This window comes from Typopeltis vanoorti, chromosome 9, assembly GCF_054136105.1.
Source record: "Typopeltis vanoorti isolate ZY-2024b chromosome 9, IOZ_Tvanoo_1.0, whole genome shotgun sequence".
NCBI classification, from domain to species: Eukaryota; Metazoa; Arthropoda; class Arachnida; order Uropygi; family Thelyphonidae; genus Typopeltis; species Typopeltis vanoorti.
This window is the reverse complement of record NC_143557.1, coordinates 78407728-78431941: the sequence shown is the minus strand read 5'-3', so window position 1 is coordinate 78431941 and position 24214 is coordinate 78407728. Positions and strand designations below refer to the sequence as shown.

Sequence of the window (24214 nt, the reverse complement as noted above, 5' to 3'; positions counted from 1 at the left end):
AAAAACACGCTACAGCAGAACAGACGCTTCGTCTGAGACGCCAAGTGTAGCCATTGTGTATTTTTTATTTTCTCTCAATAAATCACTGCAGATATTGATATTTAGTATCGAACAATGCGACTCCATGGTTATACAAATTATTGTGGTGTCCATGATATTGATACATGATTATAGGTTATGAATAAAAATTTAGAATTGACCAATATAAAGTATCTTTATAGTTTTTATTAAATATAGGACAAAATTGACATTTGTATTAAAACGACGGGACGGCCTGAAATATGAAAAAAAACGGTACTGTCCCGTTCAAAACGGTACATCTGGTCAGCCTACTTTTCATATAACTTCCAGGATGAGCTCTTTTATATATTATATCTGAGTAAGCAGTAAGTTTTTTTTTTTGCCTGATGTGAGATAAAAATCCGACTTTTCGGAAGAAAATCTCTACTTGTTTGTGACAACAATCGACTAACGCGGGAACTGAGAAGTTAGGCCTACAAGAATTTCCTATGGTTAGCAATGAGAATTGAACCTATAGTATAACGGTCTCTTTTTAGGATGTCTAACGGCATGAAAGTAAACACCATTTTCACATTTCCTTGAAAGCAAACGCCACTTTCACAGATTTACCTCAATATATTTACTCTCTCTATCTAATCTAATCCTGTGGCCTCCTCTTTAAGAGGGTTGCAGCTGATGAACAGTCTGCTTCCATGCCTCTCTATCTCTTGTTTCTGTAAGATTCTTGCCCGTCCAATCTTTGATGTTGTCTTTCCATTGCAGTCGGGGTGTTCCTCTTCCTCTCTTTCCCTCTGTTACTATTCTGGGAAGCTCTCCAGAAGAACCCCTCATCAAATGTCCTGCAAACGCTATTTTTCTTCTTTGGATACTAGCCATATAGTCTCTTTTCATTTTGAATCTTTTAAGAACCTCTTCATTGTTCACTCTTTCAGTCCAGCAGATACGATACATTTTTCTCAAGCACCACATTTCAAATGCATTCAATCGGTCACTCATCTCCTTATTGATCGTCCAGGACTCACACCCATAAGTCCCCACACTCCAGATCATTGTCTTGAGGATTCTTACTTTTAACTGTTTGTTCAGATTTCTGTTTCCCAATATGTGGTATATTTGGAAAAATGCTGCTTTTGCTTTTTTAATTCTGTGCTTAAATTTATAATTAGATCTACTGTCTTCTGTTATCCAACTCCCAAGGTATTCAAAACTTTTTACATTTTCTATTCTTCGTCCGTTCAAAGTGATTTACATCCCATCATTTCCTTGCCTTGAAATCTTCACCCCTTTGGTCTTCTGAATGTTTATTTTCATTTTATATCTCTCATTTCCAACACGCCTTCCTCTGTTTCGCTCATAAGTACAATGTCATCTGCATATCTTATATTATTTATCAGGTGTCCGTTTATCTTTATTCCATCCTTCAGATCTTCCAATGCCTCCCTCATCATCCATTCACTATAGACATTAAGAAGGAGTGGGGACATTCCACACCCTTTCTTATGGGGATCCATTCAGTATCCTCTGCTTCAAATCTGACCCTGGCTTCTTGAGTTTTGTATATTCTGAACAAAATTCTCATAATATTTTTATCTATGCCTATTTTATGCAAAATATCAAATAAAGCAGAGTGATTAACTTTATCGAAAGCTTTTTCATAATTCACAAAGCATAGATATAAATCTTTATTGCACTCGATCATTCTTTCCTCCAATATCAATAGTGTTGTGATAGCTTCCCTGGTTCTCCTGTTTCTCCTGAAACCAAACTGTGCTTCATTTAATTCCCTCTTTATCATCTGTTCCATCCTTCTATAAAATATGTTGATTTGGACTTTTGCAATGTGTCTAATCAAGCTGATAGTTCTGTACTTGTTGCAATCCATTGTTCCTGTAGTCTTGGGAATAGGAATAAAAATAGATCTTACGAAGTCTTTAGGTATTATATCCTCCTTCAGACTTCTATTAAAGATGATGGACAGAAGTTTTATTCCTTCCTTTCCCAATGCCTCCAGTAACTCTCCTTGAATGGAACTTTCCTACCCTTTATTCTTTTAATGGCTGTTTCGGTTTCTCATTCCTTCATTTCTAGGGTATCATCGTTTTCTATATGATCACATTCCAGATTAATTGCATCTCCATAAAGTTCTGTAAAATACTTCTTTCATCTTATCATTTTTTTCATTTTTTTCCAACAAAATCTTTCCTCTTTCATCCTTCAAAGCACTGTTTTTTTATCCTTCTCTTCTTCCCTGAAATCAAGTTCAAGCCTTCATAGACCTTTCTCGTATCCTTTGCTGTATCATTTTCCTCTATTTCCTTGCAGACCTGATTGAGCCAGTCTTCCTTTGCCTTTTCACCAGGATTTTTATTTGTTTATTGATCTCTTTATACCTGACTTGGACTTCATCTTTGTTCTTATTCTTCCATTTTCTTCTTTCTTCCATTTTTTCTATCACCTCCTCAGTAATCCAGGGCTTCCTTCCTCTCCTCTCTGCCTCACCCAGAAGACCTTTAGCACATTCCTTGATTTTTCTCTCTTAGATCAGTCCAGATTACTTCTAGAGGTCTATCAGTATCAATGCCGCTAATCTTATTTTCTAGTTCAGCTTGATATTTCTCTCTAATATCTTTTCTTTTTAGTCCATCAATTCTTATTTTTCTAGTTGCATTTTCTTCATTTATTCATTTTAGTCTGATTTTTATTTTAATTGTGAGCAGGTTATGGTCACTATTGCAGTCTGCTCCAGGATAAGTTTTTGCATTTTTTATTACAGTTCTATATCTTGAGTTAATGAATATATAATCAATCTGATTTCTTCACCTCTCTGTCCAGGTGCTCTCCAAGTATACAGTCTTCTCTCATGTTGTTGAAATCAGGTGTTAGTCACTATCAATTCGTGTTTTCTGCAAAACTCCACCAGTCTGTCTCCCCTTTCATTTCTTGTTCCCAAGCCCCAAGGGCCCACCAGACCATCCGCTTTTCCTTTCCCTTTATTTGCATTCATACCTCCCATTACTATCAGCATATCTCTGTTATTTTTCAAATGTAAACATTCCTTTATTTGTTGATAGATCTCTTCAATTTCTTCATCTATATGATCTGTTGTTGGTAAGTATCCTTGAATTATGAAGATATTTCGAGGTTTGGCCTTTATTTTCAAAGCAATCACTCTTTCAGATCTCTGCCAATATCCCTCCACCATATTAGCTACCCTTTTATCCAACATCCCTTTGATGTTCTTCTCCTCCTGAGTAAATAAATCTAAATCCATCGTCTGTTCTTATATCTCCTTTCACGTTCCGTCTAACCTCTGAGAGTCCAAGAACTGATATCTTCATTCTTTTCATTTCTCTGATTATATTGGCCATCTTCCATGTTTGATATATTGAATTAACATTCCAGGTGCCCATATTTGTATTTTCTTTGAGGTTCATTTTCTTATGTTGTGTCCTTACATTAGCTCCGAAACTTCCCAGAGGCTTTGAGGTTTTATCCTCCTGGGACTCCAACATAGATCTACAAACCCCCTCCCTGGTAGCATACTGCACAAGATCTGACCCAGGGGGTCCCATCTGTTCTTGTGCATAACTCATTCTTCCGTATTGACTTGTTCATCATTACTTGGAGAAAGAGAAAAAGTATGCATGGTGGTTCTCCATTGCCTTCCATGCAGCTTGGTGGGTTGGACATTTCCTTCCAACCAGATGTAATGGTTATATCGCCATGATTCGGTATCTTCAGCTCGGGTACCCAGGGATCGCCAGTTCCCATGCACACCTCGGTGCGCCCCTGGGGGATCTCACCTAGGTTGCACCTAGGTGATTCAAGGATACTTACCAACAATAGATCATACAGATGAAGAGGTTGAAGAGATCTATCAACAAATAGAGGAATGTTTACATTTGAAAAATAACAGCGATATACTGATAGTAATAGGAGATATGAATGCAAAGATAGAGAAAAGAAGAGAGGATGGTCTGGTGTGCCCTTGGGGCTTGGAAGAAAGAAATGAAAGGGGAGACAGACTGGTGAAGTTTTGCAGAAAACACAATTTGAGAGTGAGTAACACCTGGTTTCAACAACATGAGAGAAGACTCTCCCCCTTTTAACTGTATGTTCTCTATATACTCTTGAAAAATCCATTGCAATCATCCACCACTCTCCATGGAAAAAAAACTACTCCACTCCCCCCTTACTCACATCCTTTTCATATAGCTTCCAGGATGGCCTATTGTTCTCGCCCCGTCTTACCTCATTCAATGTAAAATCTCTTTCACATTAATCTGGTATTAATCTCTTTCACATTAATTTGTCTTCACACTCAGCATTCTAGAGACTAGAAACCAGTGTCCGGATATTTTCCAATATCTCTTCATTCTTTTGAAAACCAGATGACGAAATCTATTCGCAGTATTCCTTATGCGGTCTGATCAGTGATTTATACATTGGAACCAAAACATTATTGCTTCTACATGTTGATATTCTTTGCATCACTGCTATAATTCGCTGTGCTGTCTTTACAATTTTAGCAGTGTGGTCCTTGTCCACAATTATTCCGAGATCCATAATCTCCTCCAGCCCCCTCAAAGATATCTCTACCAATTTTATACTCTGCATCCCATCTTTGCTGGCAAGAATTTAAAATCTTACACTTTACCACATTTAACTGGCCTCACTGACTTGCTCATTCAGCTTGTGAATTGAAGTCCTCTTGCAAACAATTTCTGATCTACTTCCCAATTTTGCATCATCTACAAACAACTGCATATTACCATTCGGACCTCTTCGAATACAAATTAAACAGCGACTGTCCCCAGACATGCCATTTTGGCCACACCACTAGTGATTTTCTTCTTCTGCGATATGGCTCTTCCATAAACAACTTGCTGATGTCTATTATAAAGCCAATCTCTAATGGAGAGCACTGATCTACTATCTAGCTCTATCTGTTCCAATTTTATTGCCAGTTTTTCATGCAGCAATCTATCAAAGAGTATATGCCACATCCTTATCTATTGCATGTTACATTGCTACAATAAGTAAGCGGATTGTCTTATTAGCTCCCTTATGAAGAAGAACATTTTTGATCTCTCTCCCTCTTTTAACCTGGCCCATTGCAAGCCATGTTAAACAGACATGTCAAAACTGTCATCTTACTGTCATCTTCTTGGAACATTCCTTCAACACACGCGATGATATATCATCAAGCTCTACAGCTTTATTAACATTAAGTTTACTCAATTCCTTGTATATCCCTGCTCACTTACCATCAGTGCCTCTTCCTCCTTTCCTGCTACATTCAAGCAGTGCTGGCGCCTAGTCTTTTTCTTGTGTGTGTGATTAATGTTCGGCGCCTTTCCAAAAAAGTTTTTTTTTGAATAAAGTGTGAATAAAACGAACAGGAAATGAAAAACAAATGCAAACCGCTTTACAGTATAATGTTACCTACGGATTAGTCCTGCTTAAACAAATTTTTTATACACAGAACTCAACAATTAATCATAAGTTGATTTATGATACATCAAAAAATAAAGAACTATTTTAGGTATATTTTCGTAAATTTTAATAAAAAATTACACTGATATAATTGGGTCCAAGATGCAATTTCAGAATTTATTTGTTCGTTTCCGGGATGATCTGAAGGGGCCCGGACGGAAGACGACGTACATTCATAATTATATGTACCATTCGTTGTTCTTTTAACCTCTTATCTCATATTTTTTGACATCTTTTAGGTGCCTTTTCTTCTGCGGCGCCTGTGTATATTGCACACTTCGCACACGCTACCAGCCGTCCCTGCATTCAAGTTCTGCATGATGTCGCATTCACAAGAGTGAAATACCTTAATGAATTGTTCATTAAATATCTCAACTATATCCTCTGCTATGGTTATCATTCTACCATTTCCCCCCATGTCTTGTGGGATGTCATATCCTTCTACGAGGTTGACTACCATGACCTTCCACCATGCAGTGTTTTGTGCTTCTCTCTTACATTTTTTATAACTGTTCATAATAAAAAACGGTTTTGACAAGACAATATATTCTTGTTTTAAGCGTCCTTTTTTTAAAAAAAAAACAATAAAAAAACATTATTTATATTTATCAAGTAATTAGGTTTTCTCATGTTTGAGTAAATGGTCAAAAGAAAAATATAGTTTTCTCTTCTTGTTCCCCGTCACGCAAGTATTAATTAATTTATTCTCTCTCTCTCTCCCCCTCTCCAGAACATATTAAATAGCATAAAAAAAGAACTAATAGTGTATTCAATAATCTATTTATTTGTTCAGTTAATATAATACTTCAAACTATATGTGCATATGGTATATATTTTTTTCGGTTAATTTTTTTTCTATTACTATTATTATTATAGCGCCCTTATTTTGCTTAATACGAAGTCTGAAAGTCAACTGTAACCAGTGGTGCTGAAAACGCATTCGAAGCTCGCTGGGCGTGCCTACGTTAGTGCTGTGTATTAGTTTGGCCAACTAATTTAAATATAGTATATTTGGAGAATGGCTAGTTAAACTTGTCGAAGCTTGACTTATAGTTGAACTTCGAACTCGAGCCTCTGAATAATGTGTAAAGTGTTTATAAAGTATCCATATTTGTTGTATAGTCTTCCTTATTCTTGATAGCATGACCTATGCTTAAGCCTGATAACGTGCTGTAACCAAGGTAAAAAAAAAATTCGCCTTTATATTTCACCTGCTCGTTTTTATAGTGAGTGCAGAATAGAAACACATCCAGTTTTATTGTTTATTATTGATCATGCAGTAAATTATCCTGTACTTGCATCTCTGTGGAAAATCTCTCTTTCGGTGAAAAAATAACAGCACATGTAACAGTTCAGAGAAATGTTAGTAAGGAAATGCTTGCGCGCTCTTGCGGCGCATGAAGTCGTGCCGCAAATTCCAAGGTTCATAAAATCTTGGATACCTGCAGTGAGTAAGGCAGGCTTCAGTACGCAAGGTGGTTGTCTAAATTTCAGTATGTCTACTATGGAGACCAAATTGATAACACTAGGAAACATGAATCCGCATCTCATAGAAATGGAGTACGCCGTACGTGGACCGCTTGTAATACGTGCTAATGAAATCGAAAAGGAACTTCAGGCGGTAAGTGCTTACGATCCTTATAAATATAAGATGAAACGGTAACGTGGAGTTTGTCTATAAGCAACTAGTTAATCTGTGCAGACAGATTGTTTAAGGTCACTTGAATTTTTTTTTTTATTATTATGTTAAAGAATTTTGAGACAAATAATACCTCCTAATTCTATGTGCAACAATTAATATATATATATATAGAGAGAGAGAGAGAGAGGTACAATCTGAAAGACATATGTTGCATACTGCCATGTAATACCACATGAATTAGGAAGAAGTTGCCTTTTTCACAAAATCTGTCATACTCATTGCTTTGAATGTATATTATTTAACCGGTTGGCAAATGTTACTTTTCGTGGAATTAGTAATACCATACAGATTAAATTTTCGTATTCGTATAAAATAATGGATATTTTAAGCGCAATAAGTATCAACCATTATGAATTAAATACTTGGGGTGCTTTTTTAATTCATCTACAAAATAATCATTTAAAATTATAAGGAATATGCCAGTAATCTAATGAAGTAATTTTAAGTCATCTTCTAATCCGAGGTTTTTCCGTACAGTGCATTTATGTGCAGAAATCATTGGGAGCATTTAGATTTCTGAAGCAGAATTTAATTTAAACAAGTAAAACGATTATCTCAATTCTTTTTTGAATATTTTGATAACAAATATCTAAATTGAATATAACAAGCGTTTATAGGTTACATAGTTCCCATAGTTACTACTAAAGTCTTAAAAACGATACACTAAAAGTGTGTGCATTTTTCTAATTAATTCGTTAAAAAAAATACAGTAGGTGTGAAATGGATGAATGAAGATGTAAGGCAGACAGTCTAGAAGCAGGTATATGGAAGCAGTACAGGATGAATGGTAACAACCAGTTGCATGAGGAGTACAAAGAGCACATGAGGAAGGTGACTCACTTGATAAGGGTAGCAAAAGTACAGTATGAGGAACAGTTAGCTAATCAGGCTAAAAGAATCCCAGCAAGTTTTTTTTTTCCCTAATGCATAGCCAGTAGAGGAAAGAATGATTATGGAAGGATGATATTGATTGGTGAAAATGGTAGAATGATAGCCAATAAAGAGGACATAGGTATTGAATGAGAAATTCGTAAAGGGATTTCATTCTTGTGAATATGACATCATGCAGGCCTTGAATGCAGTGGGAAGAGTGGAAAAGGAACTATTAGTGAGCAGGAGGTGTATGAGGAATTGAATAAACTTGATGTTAATAAGGCTGCAGGAGTTGGTGCCATTTCGCCATGTGTTCTGAGGAAATGTTTCGAGAAGTTAACAACTTTGACATCTTTTTAATCTGAGAGTCTTGCACTGGGTCATGTTCCAAAGGAGTGGAAAGGTGTCAAAAGTTTCTATTTCATAAGAGTGGTGATAAGACTAAGGCTTCAAATTATAGGTCAATCTATGTGTATGGAGTTGTGGTTAAAGTGCTTGAGAGGGTTAGTTAGGACCAGGATTCAGAATTAAGTTGACAGCAAAATAGCCTTTGATGGTCAGTGTGAGTTTGTTAAAGGGTAGATTGATAAAGCACAATCTACTTGCTTATTATGACAAATGCATTGCATAAAGGTGATGCATGCACAGCACTATTTTGATCTTTGATAAATTGCCACACAGCAAGCTGCTAAAATTGGAATGGATGGTGCTAGATACACTGGATTGAAGATTGGCTGTCTGATAAGTATCAGCAAGTTGCCTATGAAAAAGTGATATCCCTGAAGAGGGATGTCACTGTGGTGTGCCCCAAGGGTCCGTTGCTATTTAACTTGTATGTTAATGATATTGGGCAAGGTCTTGAATGGTGATATGCAGTTTGTTTTCAGATGATGCAAAGTTGGGGAAAACTGGGAGAGTAAAGCAAATGCTATGACTTTGCAAGAAAATTTAAATGCACTTGCTGAGTGAACAATTGAGTAGGATTGTCCAGTGTTGCAAAGTGTAAGGTTTTGAAATTTGGGGAGATGTCTTGGAGGTAATGAGAGATCTGGGAGTAATTGTGGACAAGGACCTAAAGTTTCTGGGATACATTACTGAAATTTTAACGACAGCACAGCGAATTATGGCAGTGATGTGAAGAACACTGACATGTAGAAGCAAGTATGTTGTGGTTCCATTGTATAAAGCACTGATCAGACTGCATAAGGATTGCTGCACACAGATTTTGTCATCTGGTTTTCAAAAGAATGAAGAGATACTGGAAAAGATCCAGACACTAAGGTGGTTTCTAATATCTAATGTTGAGTGTGAAGACAAATTGAAGAAATGTAATTTGTAGAAACTGGTGAATATGAGAAGGAGGCTAAATATGATTGAGGCCTATAAGTTGCTAAGAGGTTATTACCAGATTAATGTGGTAGAGTTTTACATAGAATGGGGGAAGATAGGGTAAGAACAAGAGATCATTCCCAGAGGGTGGGATGCAATTTTTTTTTTTTTTGCATGGAGAGTGGTGCTTGAATGGACTGCACTGCCAGAGAGTGTTGTGAGTGCAGAGATAGTGTATTTAAGGTGGAGTATGATAAACTGTGTGTGTGTGACAGTGGGATCTCCTGTGATGAGTCTTTTGACTCTCCAGAGGTCTTGGATGATAATTACATACCACCTTAATATTGTATGATAAATTTAGTTTAATCCTTTATCTGAGTGAGAGCAAACAAAGTTTGCACCTGAAAATATCTTCAGGACTGAATATAGTGTTGTATTATCTTACCTGGGTAAGTAGTACAACACCAGGCAACTCGTAGCAAAGATGGAGCAAGCTACCAAAGTGTTGCCAAAAGGTTTGCCACCTTTTTTTTTTATTTTTCACTAGGTTAGACTAGGATAAATTTAGTTTATCCTTTTATCACAGTCCTGAAGATATTTTCAGGTGCAAACTTTGTTTGCTCTCACTGGGATAAAGGATTTTATCATAGTCTAACCTAGTGAAAAATAAACTTTCAACATCTTTCTCTAAATCCAGAGTAATTTAATAAAAAAAAAAAAAAAAAAAAAAAAAAAGGTGGCGAACCTTTTTGGCAACTCCTATAGGTAAAGATGACCTTGCTTCTGCCTGGTATCTCCAACTCTGGGCCTGGCTCCCACTGAAGAGACCTCAATAAAGGTCAAAAGCCTCTACACACGAATCAATAAAGGTCAAAACTAGTCTGGGTAGTGGCCAATCCCTTAATGCATAACAGTATACATATCCACAAGGAGATGTGTTTTGCATTATGGGAGATACTGAGATAGGAGCATTGGTAGCTTGCTCCACCTTTGCTACGAGTTGCCTGGTGTTGTACTACTTACCCAGGTAAGATAGTACAACACTATATTCAGTCCTGAAGATATTTTCAGGCGGAAACTTTGTTTGCTCTCACTGGGATAAAGGATTAAACTAAATTTATCATAGTCTAACCTAGTGAAAAATAAACTTTCAACCTTAATACTGTATTTCATGCTTATTGTAGAATGTTGATAGTGAGTTTCATTATTATTTTATTATTATAAAATAATCTACAACATAAATACTTTATGTTGTAGATTATGCAGTTTTTCTTTCATGACAGAAAAAGTAGAATACATTATACATTCATTAAACTGTGCATGAATTAAGAATGTGTTCGAACTTAGCTTCAGAAAACTTTGTAATTCAAAAACATAAATTAAATGTATGTGTATTCTGTGAAATATGAAGGTTTTCTCAGTGATGTAATGACTTGCATCATTAAAAAAAAAATGCCACCATTGCCATAGGCAGTATAGGAATTTCATGTTTTGTACAATCTTTTTTTTTTTTATGACCTTTAGGTCATGTGTATAAAATTTGTTTCATGCCATATTTCTTTGTTTTCTAGTTTTTCTCATTATATTGATTTAATTCATAGTTAATAAATGAACTAGTGCTGTTCATTATGTTTAATTGTTTTTGCCATTTTTCTCTGTTTATTTTTAAGTGTCCATGATTTGCATAACATTTCAATTCAGAATGGAGCACCATCCCAAAAGTCCTGTTAACCGTAATTTTTCTTTGAAGTAGTATGTTTACATATTGATAATGGATTTGTGAAGAGTAATAGTTTTTTTTTTTTTTTTTTGCTTCAGATCTTACCATGTGCCTGTGGTTCAATATACAATAGGACTTTCTATTATAAATAGATTTCAATAAATTGTATATGCATATGTCACATTATACAGCTTCTTACATGATGGATGAATTGAAACTAGGAGTTATATTCTGGAATTTCGGGGAATGGAGAATTTCTGGATTCAAGAAATTTTGTAGTGTTATCAAAGCAATGAATTAATGTTTCAGATATTTCATAAGGATGTGGCATGAAAGACTAGCATTGGCTTGTTTGTAGATTGTTTCCAATGTGTTTGTTTTAAAAAGTTTTTCATTTAGTTATAAATTAAATTAAATTTGCCAAGAAATTATATTCTTGTTTAATCCTTTACCCAAGTGTAAGCAAAAAAAAGTGTGCATTCATGCAGTATTTTCATGACTAGACTACTTGTATATTGTAACTAATGACTTAACATCAATTGCCTTATCACTATAATGCAAAGCACACAGCCTTTTGGATGTGTAAAATGTTATGTATTATAGAAAGGGCCATACCCAAATGAAAAACCTTTATTGAGGTCTCATTAGTGGGAACTAGACCTGGAAGAGATACCAAGGTTAAAGTAATGCAGAAGTCACTCATGTTTCTTCTCTTTGTAAATTGTTTTTGCTTTATCCTAGGTTCAGTATATCATGCTGTTGTGTTGTCTGTATGCTTTGGGATATTTCATAGTTTATTGTTTTGGCTTGATTGACTGAAGTGAATGAAGAATGGATAGGTGTTCTAATTTCATACTTATAAGATTAATTTCCAAAAGACTAGCTAAAATACTATGTGTGGCAAAAAGAAATATGCCCTCTATGCTATAGTTTATAATGTGGAAGTTTTCATTCTGAATAGTAGTAATTTGCTCCATAATGGAAAGATGAAGTATGTATGTATATATGTGTATGGGTTTGCAATAAATACACAAGTCCAATTTGTTGTATGTAATTTTCTTGCACAGAATGCCTAGGATTAGCATGTCACTATTCATTTCTCATTCTGTTGTGAACTACACATGTTAGGAATTTAGGTAACCTATAAATTCTACAAGTTTTGTCTCTCCATGTTTCTATATTAGGAACACACTAACCATATATTATTTTCAAATGTGAGGTCTGTGTGGAGCCAAGGTGAGTACTTTGTCTGTAAATGACAAAGTACTTATCAAGAGTTCATATATCTCTTGATATTAATTATCAAGAGATATATGAACAGTTAGAAAATTTGGGTTATGAAATAAAAATGTTTCAGATGTTAAGCATTTGGCTGTATGACTGTTGGAATGGGTCTAACATGTTTTTTTTTTTTTCAGTGTAAAAAGTTCTCCCTACTTTGTATCCTTTTTTTTTATCCCCCCACACATGAGAGGTAGTAGGACCTATAATTAATAAATGCCATGCCTGGGCTGGGGTCAGGAGCATCATAATCTGTTGATATTTTTAAATAGTTGAAGTTTCTAGTTTTTTGGAAATACGTCATGGTAATGGCAATTTCACAGAACTGAGGTAGATGGGATGAAAGACAACTGGGAGTAGCAGGTTCTGTGAGTTTGCAGTTACAGTGTAAAGGGATGTTGAGAGTTGTTGTTGTTCAAGTTCCTGTAGATTTGGAAGAAATGGGAGGCATAATGGATGCTAGTTTTCCACGGAACAGCAGCTATGGAAATAACATTAGAAGCGACATAATGAGGAATCTTTTGTTCTATAAGGCAAGACATGGTGTTTTCTGTTTGGTAAAAAGCCCTTGTTCCCAATGTGGTAAGAACTGACTTGCAATGACCCACATACTAATCAGCAAGGAGACAGGACTGTGGGGAATCTATGAAAAGTTCAAAATTACTCATAAATTCTAATTTCATACAGGTGACCTCAGAGGAACTTCTGGAGGATAAATCTCCAAAAAGGTGTTCTGACTCTGTATATAATCAGGATACCACCTGTATCCTGACTATATACAGAGCATATATTTGTACAAAGTCTAATCTTTGTTTTGGTCTGCCAATCCGTATATATACACACACACACACACACACATATATATATATATATATATATATATCCTTCTCGTTTAAACCTAAACTTTCAAACATTATGTGGATGACATTTTTATTATTTGGAGCCACGGCCACAATTCTCTAATGGATTTTCTTGATCATCTCAATAATCAACATCCTAATATAAAATTCACAGCTGAACTTGAATATGACAATTCCCTACCTTTCCTGGATATTAAACTGTCCTGCTGCTCTGGAAAATTTAGAATTTCAATGTATAGAAAACCTACACACACTAATAGATATCTTCATAGTCAGTCCCATTATTTTCCTCCACAAAAACTTGGAACTATTTCTACCTTAGGACATAGAGCAATCTCTCTTCTAAATGACCCGGATGAACTACAAAAAGAAATTAATTACCTCTCACATGTCTTTAGACAAAATGGATATTCTGATAGAACCATTAAAAAATTCCTTCTAGATCCTCCTAGCCACTGCACTGATATTAAGGGTAATATCTCTATCCCATACATCAGTTCATTTTCTCAAAAATTAGCTAGAGTTAAGAAATATAACATCAGGACTTTATTTGCTACACTTCCAAAAATCCACTCTCTAGTAAGCCATCCGAAGCCTCATCATCATAATCTGAAATATCCTGGCATGTACAAGATATGGTGTGACTGTAATATCCCTTATTTTGGTCAAACAGATAAATCTATTGAATTACGTAGAGGAGCATAAGAGAGAAATCTCTTACAAAAGAACACTCGCCAGTGCCTTGTCTAGTCATGTTCTTTTCTCGAACAATCCTGATTATGAACACCAGGGTCATTCAGTCTGCTGGGATAGATCCAAAAACATCTTTCATTGCCATGATGAGTTTTGAAAGAAAAATTGTGGAGTCCAGAGAAATCATCCTTAATCATGAACATTTAAATAACAATTTGAGCTACAACCTCCCACATAGCCATTCTGTTGTTATTCAATACTGGCGTTCACGAGAGACTGCAAGCACGCACCCACTAAACAATGGTGGGTGCGTGCTTGCAGTCATAATTAAATAGTTACATTTAATTCTTTCAATTTTACAATTGAAAGAATTAAATGAAACTACAACGTTTTTTCATGTTAATTATGTACTGCAATTTTTTCCTGTGTTTCTCAGTTTTTTTAAGCTTCAGTGTTTTTAATCCCCAACCAGCCACGACGTCTATAGACATCAAGATAAATCTGGATATGAAGCTCTAAAACCCATTGAATAACATGGTTAAGAAGTGCAATTTGGTGTCACCATTTCATCCACATTGGCCGGTAGGGAGGTTAATGCTGTGTCCTATTTTTAAGTCGCCTGAAGAAGGCTGTCAAAAGCCGAAACTAGTAGTGTGTTATACCATTAAAACCTTACAATTATTCTCGGATTCAGTCATTAAATATACATATTTTATACGTGTATATATATATACACACATATATATACTGTCCTACCATAGATATGAGAACCTCAGTTGGCTCAGTGCCAAGAAGAGTCAATTCATGTTGAAGGGGAGAAAGAAATAAGGCGATGTATGAATTGGTCACCAACACGCGAAATCACATGCTTTATACGTAAAATTTTTGAACTGTTATACGAACAAAATGGTTATCACTTTATGAACTACAATATTCATAAAAGAGAAGTTAATTGTCCGACATGTAATAATAAACTCATCCCACAATATGGATTGATTGCCCTATTATCGTAATGGATTCTCCTTCTTCTGACATGCGCAGAGATGTCGAGGGGTCTCGCATCTGTGATCTGATCTTCTCTTCCCTTTCAGTCATTTTCTGACCATAGGTTACTTTGTAGGCATTGCCCACAAGGTATTCCTGGTGAAATGTTTACAGGGTAGTTCACCATTGCTTTCCCACCACCCCAATTTTTTCCGGGCTCAGGACCGGCATATGACTGGGACGTATTCATGACTGTAATCCACGTGTGTTCATGGGGCCAGTTTGCATGTTCCGGGGGTCAAAAAACCCAAGTTTCTGGGTGAAAAATCCCCTTACCTCTTACCGGTATGAGAATCACCCCTACTGGTATGAGACCAGCTAACTCACCTTTAGTCGAAAGAGACCAGATAAAGGTTCCTCATGTCACTGACAGGAATTGAACCCAGGTCTTTCCGACCAAAGGGCTTCGTCTATACTGACTGAGCTATGGAGGCTCGCATCTGTGGGCGTACAGTGTGTATATGTGTATATATATATATATACACACACACACACACACAGTCATACCCTGACTTATGCGGTTTCTTATATGTACGTATTCCCGTCCCGCTTCACGCCTCACCACTAGTCGTATCTTTCAGGTGCTGGCCACATTCGCCAGTGTCGCACATGCTGTGAACAAGCACTGACGTGTTTCGCGCGGTCTCCATTCATACACAACTTGTATAGTCTACAAACCTTGTGATTGTTTAATGTTATGTTCTTGATAAAAATTTTTATCACATAAAAATAATAGTGTTATCCAAAAGAAGCAAGTCTGATTCTTCTACTGCTAGCAAGAAAAGAAAAACATTGACTTTGGAAACAAAACTCAACAGTATTAAGGATTTTGAAGGCGGAATGAAAATTTGTGAGCTAGCAAAGAAGTTCAATCTACAGGAATCCACAGTAAGAACAATCATAAAAGAAAGGTTTACAGATTTTGGAGGACATAGATTCTAACGAGGAATAAATTGTAGCCACAAGGCAAGGAATAAAAAAATCATTAGCTTGCTATGAAAAAATTTTGCGTGACAAGAAAGAGACATTATCCCGGCAGACGAATCTATTAGATTTTATGAAACCATTGACATCGAAATAACTTTATTTTTTTATGTACAAAAAACTACAATTATGATTATATTTCTTAAAAAATATAGGTGAATTTGTAAACCTTTGGTCCAATTGTATGTTTGTATATATAAATTCATGCAAAATTATACCCCGAGTTATGCGAATTTGACTTGCGCGCTTTTTGTTAGTCCCACCTACTGCGTAACTTCGGGGTTTTACTGTATATATATATATATATATATATATATATATATAATTCTCTTTTCATATGCCCTTTTTTTACACAAATTCAAAATAACGCTGTTTAGAAAACAAGCAGTTCTATTTACACTGTATATGTTGATTTAACACGGTTCAAATGGTGCTTATTTCTAAAATTTCTTTCTTATTTCTAAAAAAGCAAAAAATAGGCCTAATAAAAACCTTAATGCAAAAGTGTCAAACTCAAATTGGACTGTGGGCTATTTGCTATAAAACTGTATCTCAATTTGGGCCGCAAAATATTTTCGACTAAAAAAACCTGCACTAATTAGAATCGAAAGGAAGTGAAAAAATGAGTATAAATAAATTGGAAAATTAATAACAAAAATTTTATTTATTCTAAGCATCACAAGACATAAAATAATAGTATAATGATTATGACAACTCAAAAAAAAATAATATAAAGAATATTTTTATTATATTAATATTTACGATAGATAGCATTTAATCCATTTAATCAAAAATTTAATTAAAACGAAATTAAATTTTATCTAAATAAATCAAATATTTATATATTTATACATTCTAAAAAAAAAAGTATAACTTCTCATTAATAACCATCACAAAAATTTACAGAGCATCCTGTTAGTTTGAAATTTTTTGTGTTTGCATTGAAATAAAATACTTCTATATATTTGGGGGGGGGGGGGGAAGAGCCTATATTTTTAATTTTTAAAGGAATTTTTAAATGTTACTGAAAATATTTTTTCACCCAAAAAATTATATTTTTGGGTTAAAAAAAAAAAAAAAATATATATATATATATATACTTGCATAATATAATTATAATAATTTAATTTCAGTATTTTATTTTTTTTCCCTGACACTTGACAATGCTTATTATTAACCAGCCTGTCGAAATTTGGACTCAAAGATTGTGAGCATACAACCTTCATTATGGCAGAAAGGTTGATGTCGGTTAATCTTGATTTGTGGGCAGTTTTGTTACCTTTCATACATGAGAATAATTGTTCACATAAATAGGTGCTTCCAAAATAACAGAACTGCAAACTTTTTTATTTCTGATATTTTTGACCTAAATAACTGTATATTTTTGGTACACCAACTTCTTGGTATTTCGGTTTTAGAATGGAATCATTTTGGAAATCAATAAGTTCTATTTGAATACAAACAGGAGCTTTTTCGAAATTAAAGGAAAAAGGATCCGTAAAAAGCGAAAAAACTTCTTCTTGCTCTTTAAAAACTTTAAATCGGCTATCAAATTCTTCTTTTATCTTTTCTAGTTTGGGACAATATTGAGAAAAGTAAAACTTTGATTCTTATTGTTTAACTGCTCACACATAGGAAAACAATTTAGAATATTCTCTTTTAAATAATTTTGAAACAAAACTAACTTAAATCTAAAACTTGCCAGTGCATCATACATGTGTGTTATTAACTGATCTTTCTCCTGAAGTTTGACATTTAAATCATTCAAATGTCCTGTAATATCAACAAAGAATGCCAGATCTTGTACCCATGTCTGATCATTAAGAAATGCAACATCAGGATTTTTCATTTCTAGGAACAATTTGATCTCTAAAAGTAAAAAAAGCTTTTTAGAACCTTATGACAAGGTAACCAATGAATTCACTCTCCAAGTCTTTTAGAAATTGTGCAACTGGCAATGATTGAGTCCTCTGGATCAGATGAAGTTCACAGTATTTGTCACAGGCTTGAGTATGCTGCTCATTTCTAATACTTTGGAGCACAGGACCTGCTGATGAATAATGCAGTTTTGGAATGTCTGGATACATTTCCTTTAACTTTGCTGCAAGTCTTGACACAAAACCTTTTTTTGCCTGTCATTGCTGGAGCACCATCGGTTGTCACTTCTACGAGCCTCTTCAGAGGAAGTTGATATTTTTCAAAAATGTCTTCCCCTGTAGTGGTTCCATGAATGGGAATAATTTCCAAGAACACTTCAGTAATATTCATATTGTCGTCGCAAGCTCGAAGAAACAAAGGAACTGGAGCCACGTTGTGAATATCGAAATGTTCGTCAAGTGCAATTGAAAAGCACTGTATGTTTGCGGATATTTCTGGCAACTGGTCACGCAGATTATCTACCATTTTTGTTATTCTTTCGATCACAGTATTTTTGGACGAAGAACTGTTGCGAAATAATTGCATGTTTTCGGCTGCTTTTATCATGCTCCTTAACCAAAGAACCGTCACTAAAAGGTTTGTAATGTTTCGCCAATAAATTGCTGATTTCATAACTGGCTCTCACAGCTGATTCATTACCTTTCATAATTTTTGAAAATACTTGTTGACTTTGAAGTGAATTCTTCATACTTTTTAATTTTTCTTCTCTCAGTTTACTCTCAAAGCATGAATATTGTTCTTTGTGAATTTCATCGTAGTGCCTTTTTATATTATATTCTTTGGCGACACTAATTGTTTCGTTACAAATAATGCACACAATTTTGTCCTTTGTTTCAGTGCAGAAGTAATTTAATTCCCATTTTTCTTGAAATTTTCTCCTCTCATCAGCAATTTTTCTTTTTCTTTGGCTTGAAAAGCAACATTGCCTCGGTGAATAAATATAGTATTAATGTTATTAACAATTTTTATAAAAATGTTTGAATAAAACCTCACAAAACTGTAGACCAGTGCACGATACTATTGCAAATAAAAATATAAAATAATAATAAAAAGGGATTCTCTCACTGCTAGATTGTCATTGAATTGTGTTCGGTGCACTGACTTCAAAGATCACTGATTGACTGTAGCAGGCAATTATAAACTCATAGCTGAATTCCCATGAGTGCGTATGCTGCATGTCATGTGAACAGTCGGCAGCCAATAGAATTCAACTTTTTCATTATGCTACCAGCAGCGTGCTATAAATTAACAATGAAAGCATAAATATAGTTTACGACTGATTAGGATCGGATCTAACATTGAAATTGCGACATAAATTTTTATTATTGCAATTATATTATAGCAGATTGTTGCATCCATATTGTAACTATATAGTTTGATTGATTACGATCAGATCTAACATTGAAATTGCAATATAAATTTTTATTACTGCAATTATATTATAGCAGGTCATTGCATCCATATTGTAACTATAAATGTCGTATGAAAACGAATAAATCAATACCATATTTACTCGAATATAACTCGCACCTTTTTTTTTCCCCAAAAATTAAAGCTAAAAATTCATGGTGTGAGATATATGCGGGGATTTTTAGAAAAAAGTTTTCAGAAAAAAAACTGAAAATGGGGATGACTTACCAAGAATCTCCTCTTCGTTATAGCTACTTCCGGCCTCGAGAGTGGTTTCCTTGTGTGCATTGTCAAAGTCATCTATCCAAATAGCATCGTCTTCTTTCCCATTATTCCAAGTAAAAATTACAAATAATTTACAAGATTTTAGATATGTAATGAACACCCTTCACGAATGTCTGAGAAGTGAAAGCAGAACATCAAATAGGCAACAATGGTAAGCCAATAGAGAGAAAACAGCTATGAAGATGTGGATATGATTGGTGCAGTATTAACAAAAGATCGTGTTACCAAAACACAAAGTCAAGCTGACATGTTTGAGCCAAAACGCTAATTCTCTTCAACCAAATTCCATAATATCTGAAACTGTCTTAACAACATTCACTCTAAATGTCATAGTTTTAAAACTTTTACGAATTTTATTGCAGCTTTGTGTTTGAGTTAGTGGGGCACTCACACACATCTAACTAAAAACAATAGACTTTAGTTAGATACTGTGTTTGCTGGTGAAACACATGGTTTTGCTTAAGTCTAAACAGCATGGTTAATGTGGGAGGGGACATGTGATTCATTAGTTAGTGCCGTTTTTATACCAGTTGTCTCTAATTGCAGTTTGGGAAGGCATGTTATTTACTGCATGGAGTGAGTCATTGCTCGGACGTGAAAGTGGTTAAACTTTATTTTCCTGTGAGATGTACAGTACATGCAAAACTTTTTAATTTCTGTTTTCATAAAGTAAAATCAGAGTACAGGGGTGTGAGTCATATGCGAGGGCGAGTTATATTCGAGTAAATACGGAATTTCTGTTTTATTATAAAAAGCAATCATCCTTTTTTTAAAATCTTTCCTTGAGGCGTCGGGGGCTGCAGGCCGCCAGTTTGACACCCCTGCCTTAAGGGATAAAGCATACAACATCCCCAGTACAGAAGAAAAGCAGAAAGAAGAAATACAGTATTTAACACAGATCCTACAACTGAATGGGTACACAACTAAGATAATAGAGAAAATTCTCAATAAAGCACCTACAAAAAGTTTAAATAAACAAGACTTCAAGAACGCAGTCACCCTTCCTTATATCATGAATGTAACAGATAAATTAGCCAAATTACTCTGCAAGTACAACATAAAAGTGACTTTCCTGCCACTTGAAAAAATATCAAGATCTCTTCATCCTCTGAAATCCCCATGTCACCCAATGAAAAAACCAGGGGTTTATAATATTCATTGTTCCTGTGGCATCTGCTACATGGGACAGACAGGGAGATATGGGGAAATCCGCATGAGCGAACATCAAAAGGACATACAAAAGAAGAGAGAACATTAATCTGGCTTAGCATATCACACAGTTTCTACCGGTCATGATGTACTCTGGGATAGAACAAACATGTCCTATATTGATAAGAATTGTTTCATAAGAAAATTCAAACAGGCAGCAAATATGATTAAAATACCTATGCAATGCAACAAAAACCAAGGTTGGATTTTTAATCAAATTTGGTCATAGTTTATTAAAAATTTACCCACTTCAAACCTCAGACAGAGTGAGCATGAACCACAGAACGCAACAACAAATAGCATTGTCTCCAACTAACAAGCATTAACATAGATCTATTTTTTTTTTTTTTAATGAACTTTTTTGATGTTTATAATACCAATAAATGAGCTTGTTTTTAGTAATTTTTTATAATTTGTGCTTTAAACTGTTAGTCTTACGACTAACGAAACTTGTCGGGTTATTTTTAGTACTTGTTTAGTATTTTAAAAACAGTTCTATAATAAACATGTGATCACAAAACCGGAATATTTCTATAGAGACTGCCTTTTTTTTGTTTTAAAAAAAAAAAGCCAAGTTAAACTTGTATAGCAAAATCACAAAAAAAGTGTTGGTGGTTTTCAAGCATCTAAGGATCATGTGACTTTATTATTTTGCAGCAGTGCTTCAGGAGATCATATGTTAAAACCATTACTCATTAATCAATTTTTAAGATAGTGGGCAATGAATTTTGTGGATTTAACATGTTACCAGTGCACTGGAAGGTAACTACTAAACCAGGATGTGATTGCTACCTTCAAAACTTGCTCCATAAGAAAAACATTCCAATACATTATGGATAAACTAGATAAGGATAATTTACTGACAGTTATTGATGTGCAGAAGAAAATTTTTTTATTTTGGATTGCATCAAACGTTGGCATTATCAGAATTGAAACCATCAACTTTAAATGTATGCTGGAAAGCTACTTGACCAGAATGTGCAAAAAAAAAAAAAAAAAAAAAAAAAAAAAAAAAACATCTATACCTTTGCATACAGGACCGGTTCATAGTATTTTTCTTGTGTGTGTGATTAATGTTCGACACCTTTCCAAAAAAGTTTTTTTTTTAATAAAGCATGAATAAAACGAACAGGAAATGAAAAACAAATGAAAACCGCTTTACAGTATAATGTTATCTGCGGATTAGTCCTGCTTATACAAATTTTTTCAAAGGTTTCAAAGTTATATAAAGTTAAGAGATTTATTCAAATATTCTTTACATTAATTTTGCTGAAAGGGACTCGTCTGGCTTTCATTTTAATGAAATCTTGTCGCAGTACATCACTGTTGATAGACTGAGCAATATTATTTTCTAATGAAATTAGTGCCAAACCATTTAGATTTTTTGACTCATGCTGATCACAGGTAGTTCTTTATTAATTGTAATTTAGAAAATGTTCTCTCTCCCTTAGCAACTGAAATAGGCAAAGTCAATAGTATTCTCAATGCAATCAGTGAATTTGCAATGAGTTCTTCAAGGTTGTTGTTATAAATCCACTTCAAAACCATTTCAGGTGTACTATTTTCTACAATTTTTCTAGATAATAATTTCAGCTCTATTTGCAGTTCTTCTGCTTCAATGTCCTTGTTTTCTTTGTCACTTATGCTTTTTCTAATGAACTACATTTTTCTTCCAATTGTTGGTCTTCCATGTTATCACATTTTGTAATGTTGTACAAAAATTCAAAGAACTCCAAAACACCACTAAATGGATCAAAATGCTCCTTCATTGAAGTAATTGCTGTTGTGAACAAAATGTCGAAAAATTTGGTTTTGAATTTCCATTTTGCATCAACGGGCTCCGGGGTATCTGGTTCCTCGTCAACAAATTTCTTTCTCTTTTGGATTCAATTATCTAACTCAAGACTAAAATCGTCTGTTAAATTCGCATCTATTGCGATGCATTTTGCTTGGGAAATATAATTCTTGAAGGAATCTTCAGAGTTATGGGAAATGAGAAATTCAGTTGTCCTTTTCAATGCAGTTGCTGCTGATTTAACATTCATGCTTTGTGATTGTAACAACTTGCTTGTACAATTGATTTCTGTAAGCACATCATGCCAGATTATTAATCCACAAATGAATTCAAAACTATCTAATTTTGATTCGATTGATTCCGCTGTTATATATGTAAGTGAATCTTTTTCCAACTGAACGACTTTTTTTAACGCAGAATAAATACCTTTCAATCCGGTCTTCAAAGCACTAACGGCATTAACATGGCTTTCCCATCTAGTATCGCTTAACGATTTCACTGTCAATTTACAACACATGGACTGAAAAATATACCAACGCTTTGTCGATCCTGAGAAAAACTTGTAAATTATTTGAATGGTTGAAAAAAAATTAACAATTTCAATAGCTTCATTTACTGCATCAACAACGACTAAATTTAAGGAATGGCAGACGCACGAAATGAAAATGGCTCTTGGATTGATATTTGCAATTTGAGACTACACACTGTTTCTTTTACCTCGCATGTTGGCTCTATTGTCATAGCCTTGACCACAAAGATTCATAATATATAAATCACTTTGTTTCAAAGAATTTAAAATTTCTTCACTCATCTTTACTCCAGTTGTTTCTACAACGTTAATAAATTCCAAAACACTTTCTTTAATTTCCACATTGGCATTGTGACCCTCAGCTGTTTTTTCGATGTGGATGTAATGCACAACAATGGATATCTGTTCTTTGACTTTTATCAGGTGTACAATCCACAATAATTGAGAAATACATTGCATTTTTGACCATGTCCAAAATCTTATCCTTTGTAGCTTTGGCGATCAATAAAATAATTTCCTTCTGGATATCTTTTCCCAAGTAATAAGTCTTGTGTGGATTTTCTATTGCCCGTTTTACGTTTTTCTAAGAATGGATCAAATTTTGAGAACAACTCGACCAATTTTAAAAATTTACTATTATTATCGGTGGATAATTTATCTGTGAAGACCCTCTAAATGCCATATTTTCTGAGGCCATCGTTAAAATAATTGAAATTATTCTCTTCAGCAAAAAACATTTTTATTAAAATAACATAAATTTGAAAATAAAGATAAAATTACTGTCTTTTAAAAATTTAAGAACGGAAAATGTTGATTGGTATTAGATGTTATATTGGTGTTTTATTAAAATCTTTATTGTTTATTAAATATTAAACAATGTGAAAACTTCCCAGAGCTTTACTCAAGCACTATTTTCGAGGTTCTATAAGGAAGATAAATAAGTCCCTTGAAATATTGCTTTGGCGAAGTTCGGGGAGGTTCTCACAAATATTTATCCTATATTTTCTATTAATTCATAATTTTTTAAATTTTTAAATTCTTCTAA

The 24214-nt window shown here is 34.4% G+C and overlaps 1 protein-coding gene across 2 annotated transcripts in view; it reads left to right on the top strand.

Moving 5' to 3' along the window:
• Window positions 1–24214, top strand: part of LOC150103173 (alanine aminotransferase 1) — a 225310-nt gene that overhangs the window by 22435 nt on the left and 178661 nt on the right. The window contains exon 1 of one of the 2 annotated variants that reach the window (XM_090397350.1): window positions 6454–7138. The exons of the other annotated variant lie outside the window; for it this stretch is intronic. Coding sequence (XP_090253476.1) covers window positions 6878–7138 — 261 coding nt within the window. The 5' untranslated portion in view covers window positions 6454–6877. Of the gene's footprint in view, window positions 1–6453; window positions 7139–24214 lie in introns of those variants that run through there. 2 annotated transcript variants of the gene reach the window in all.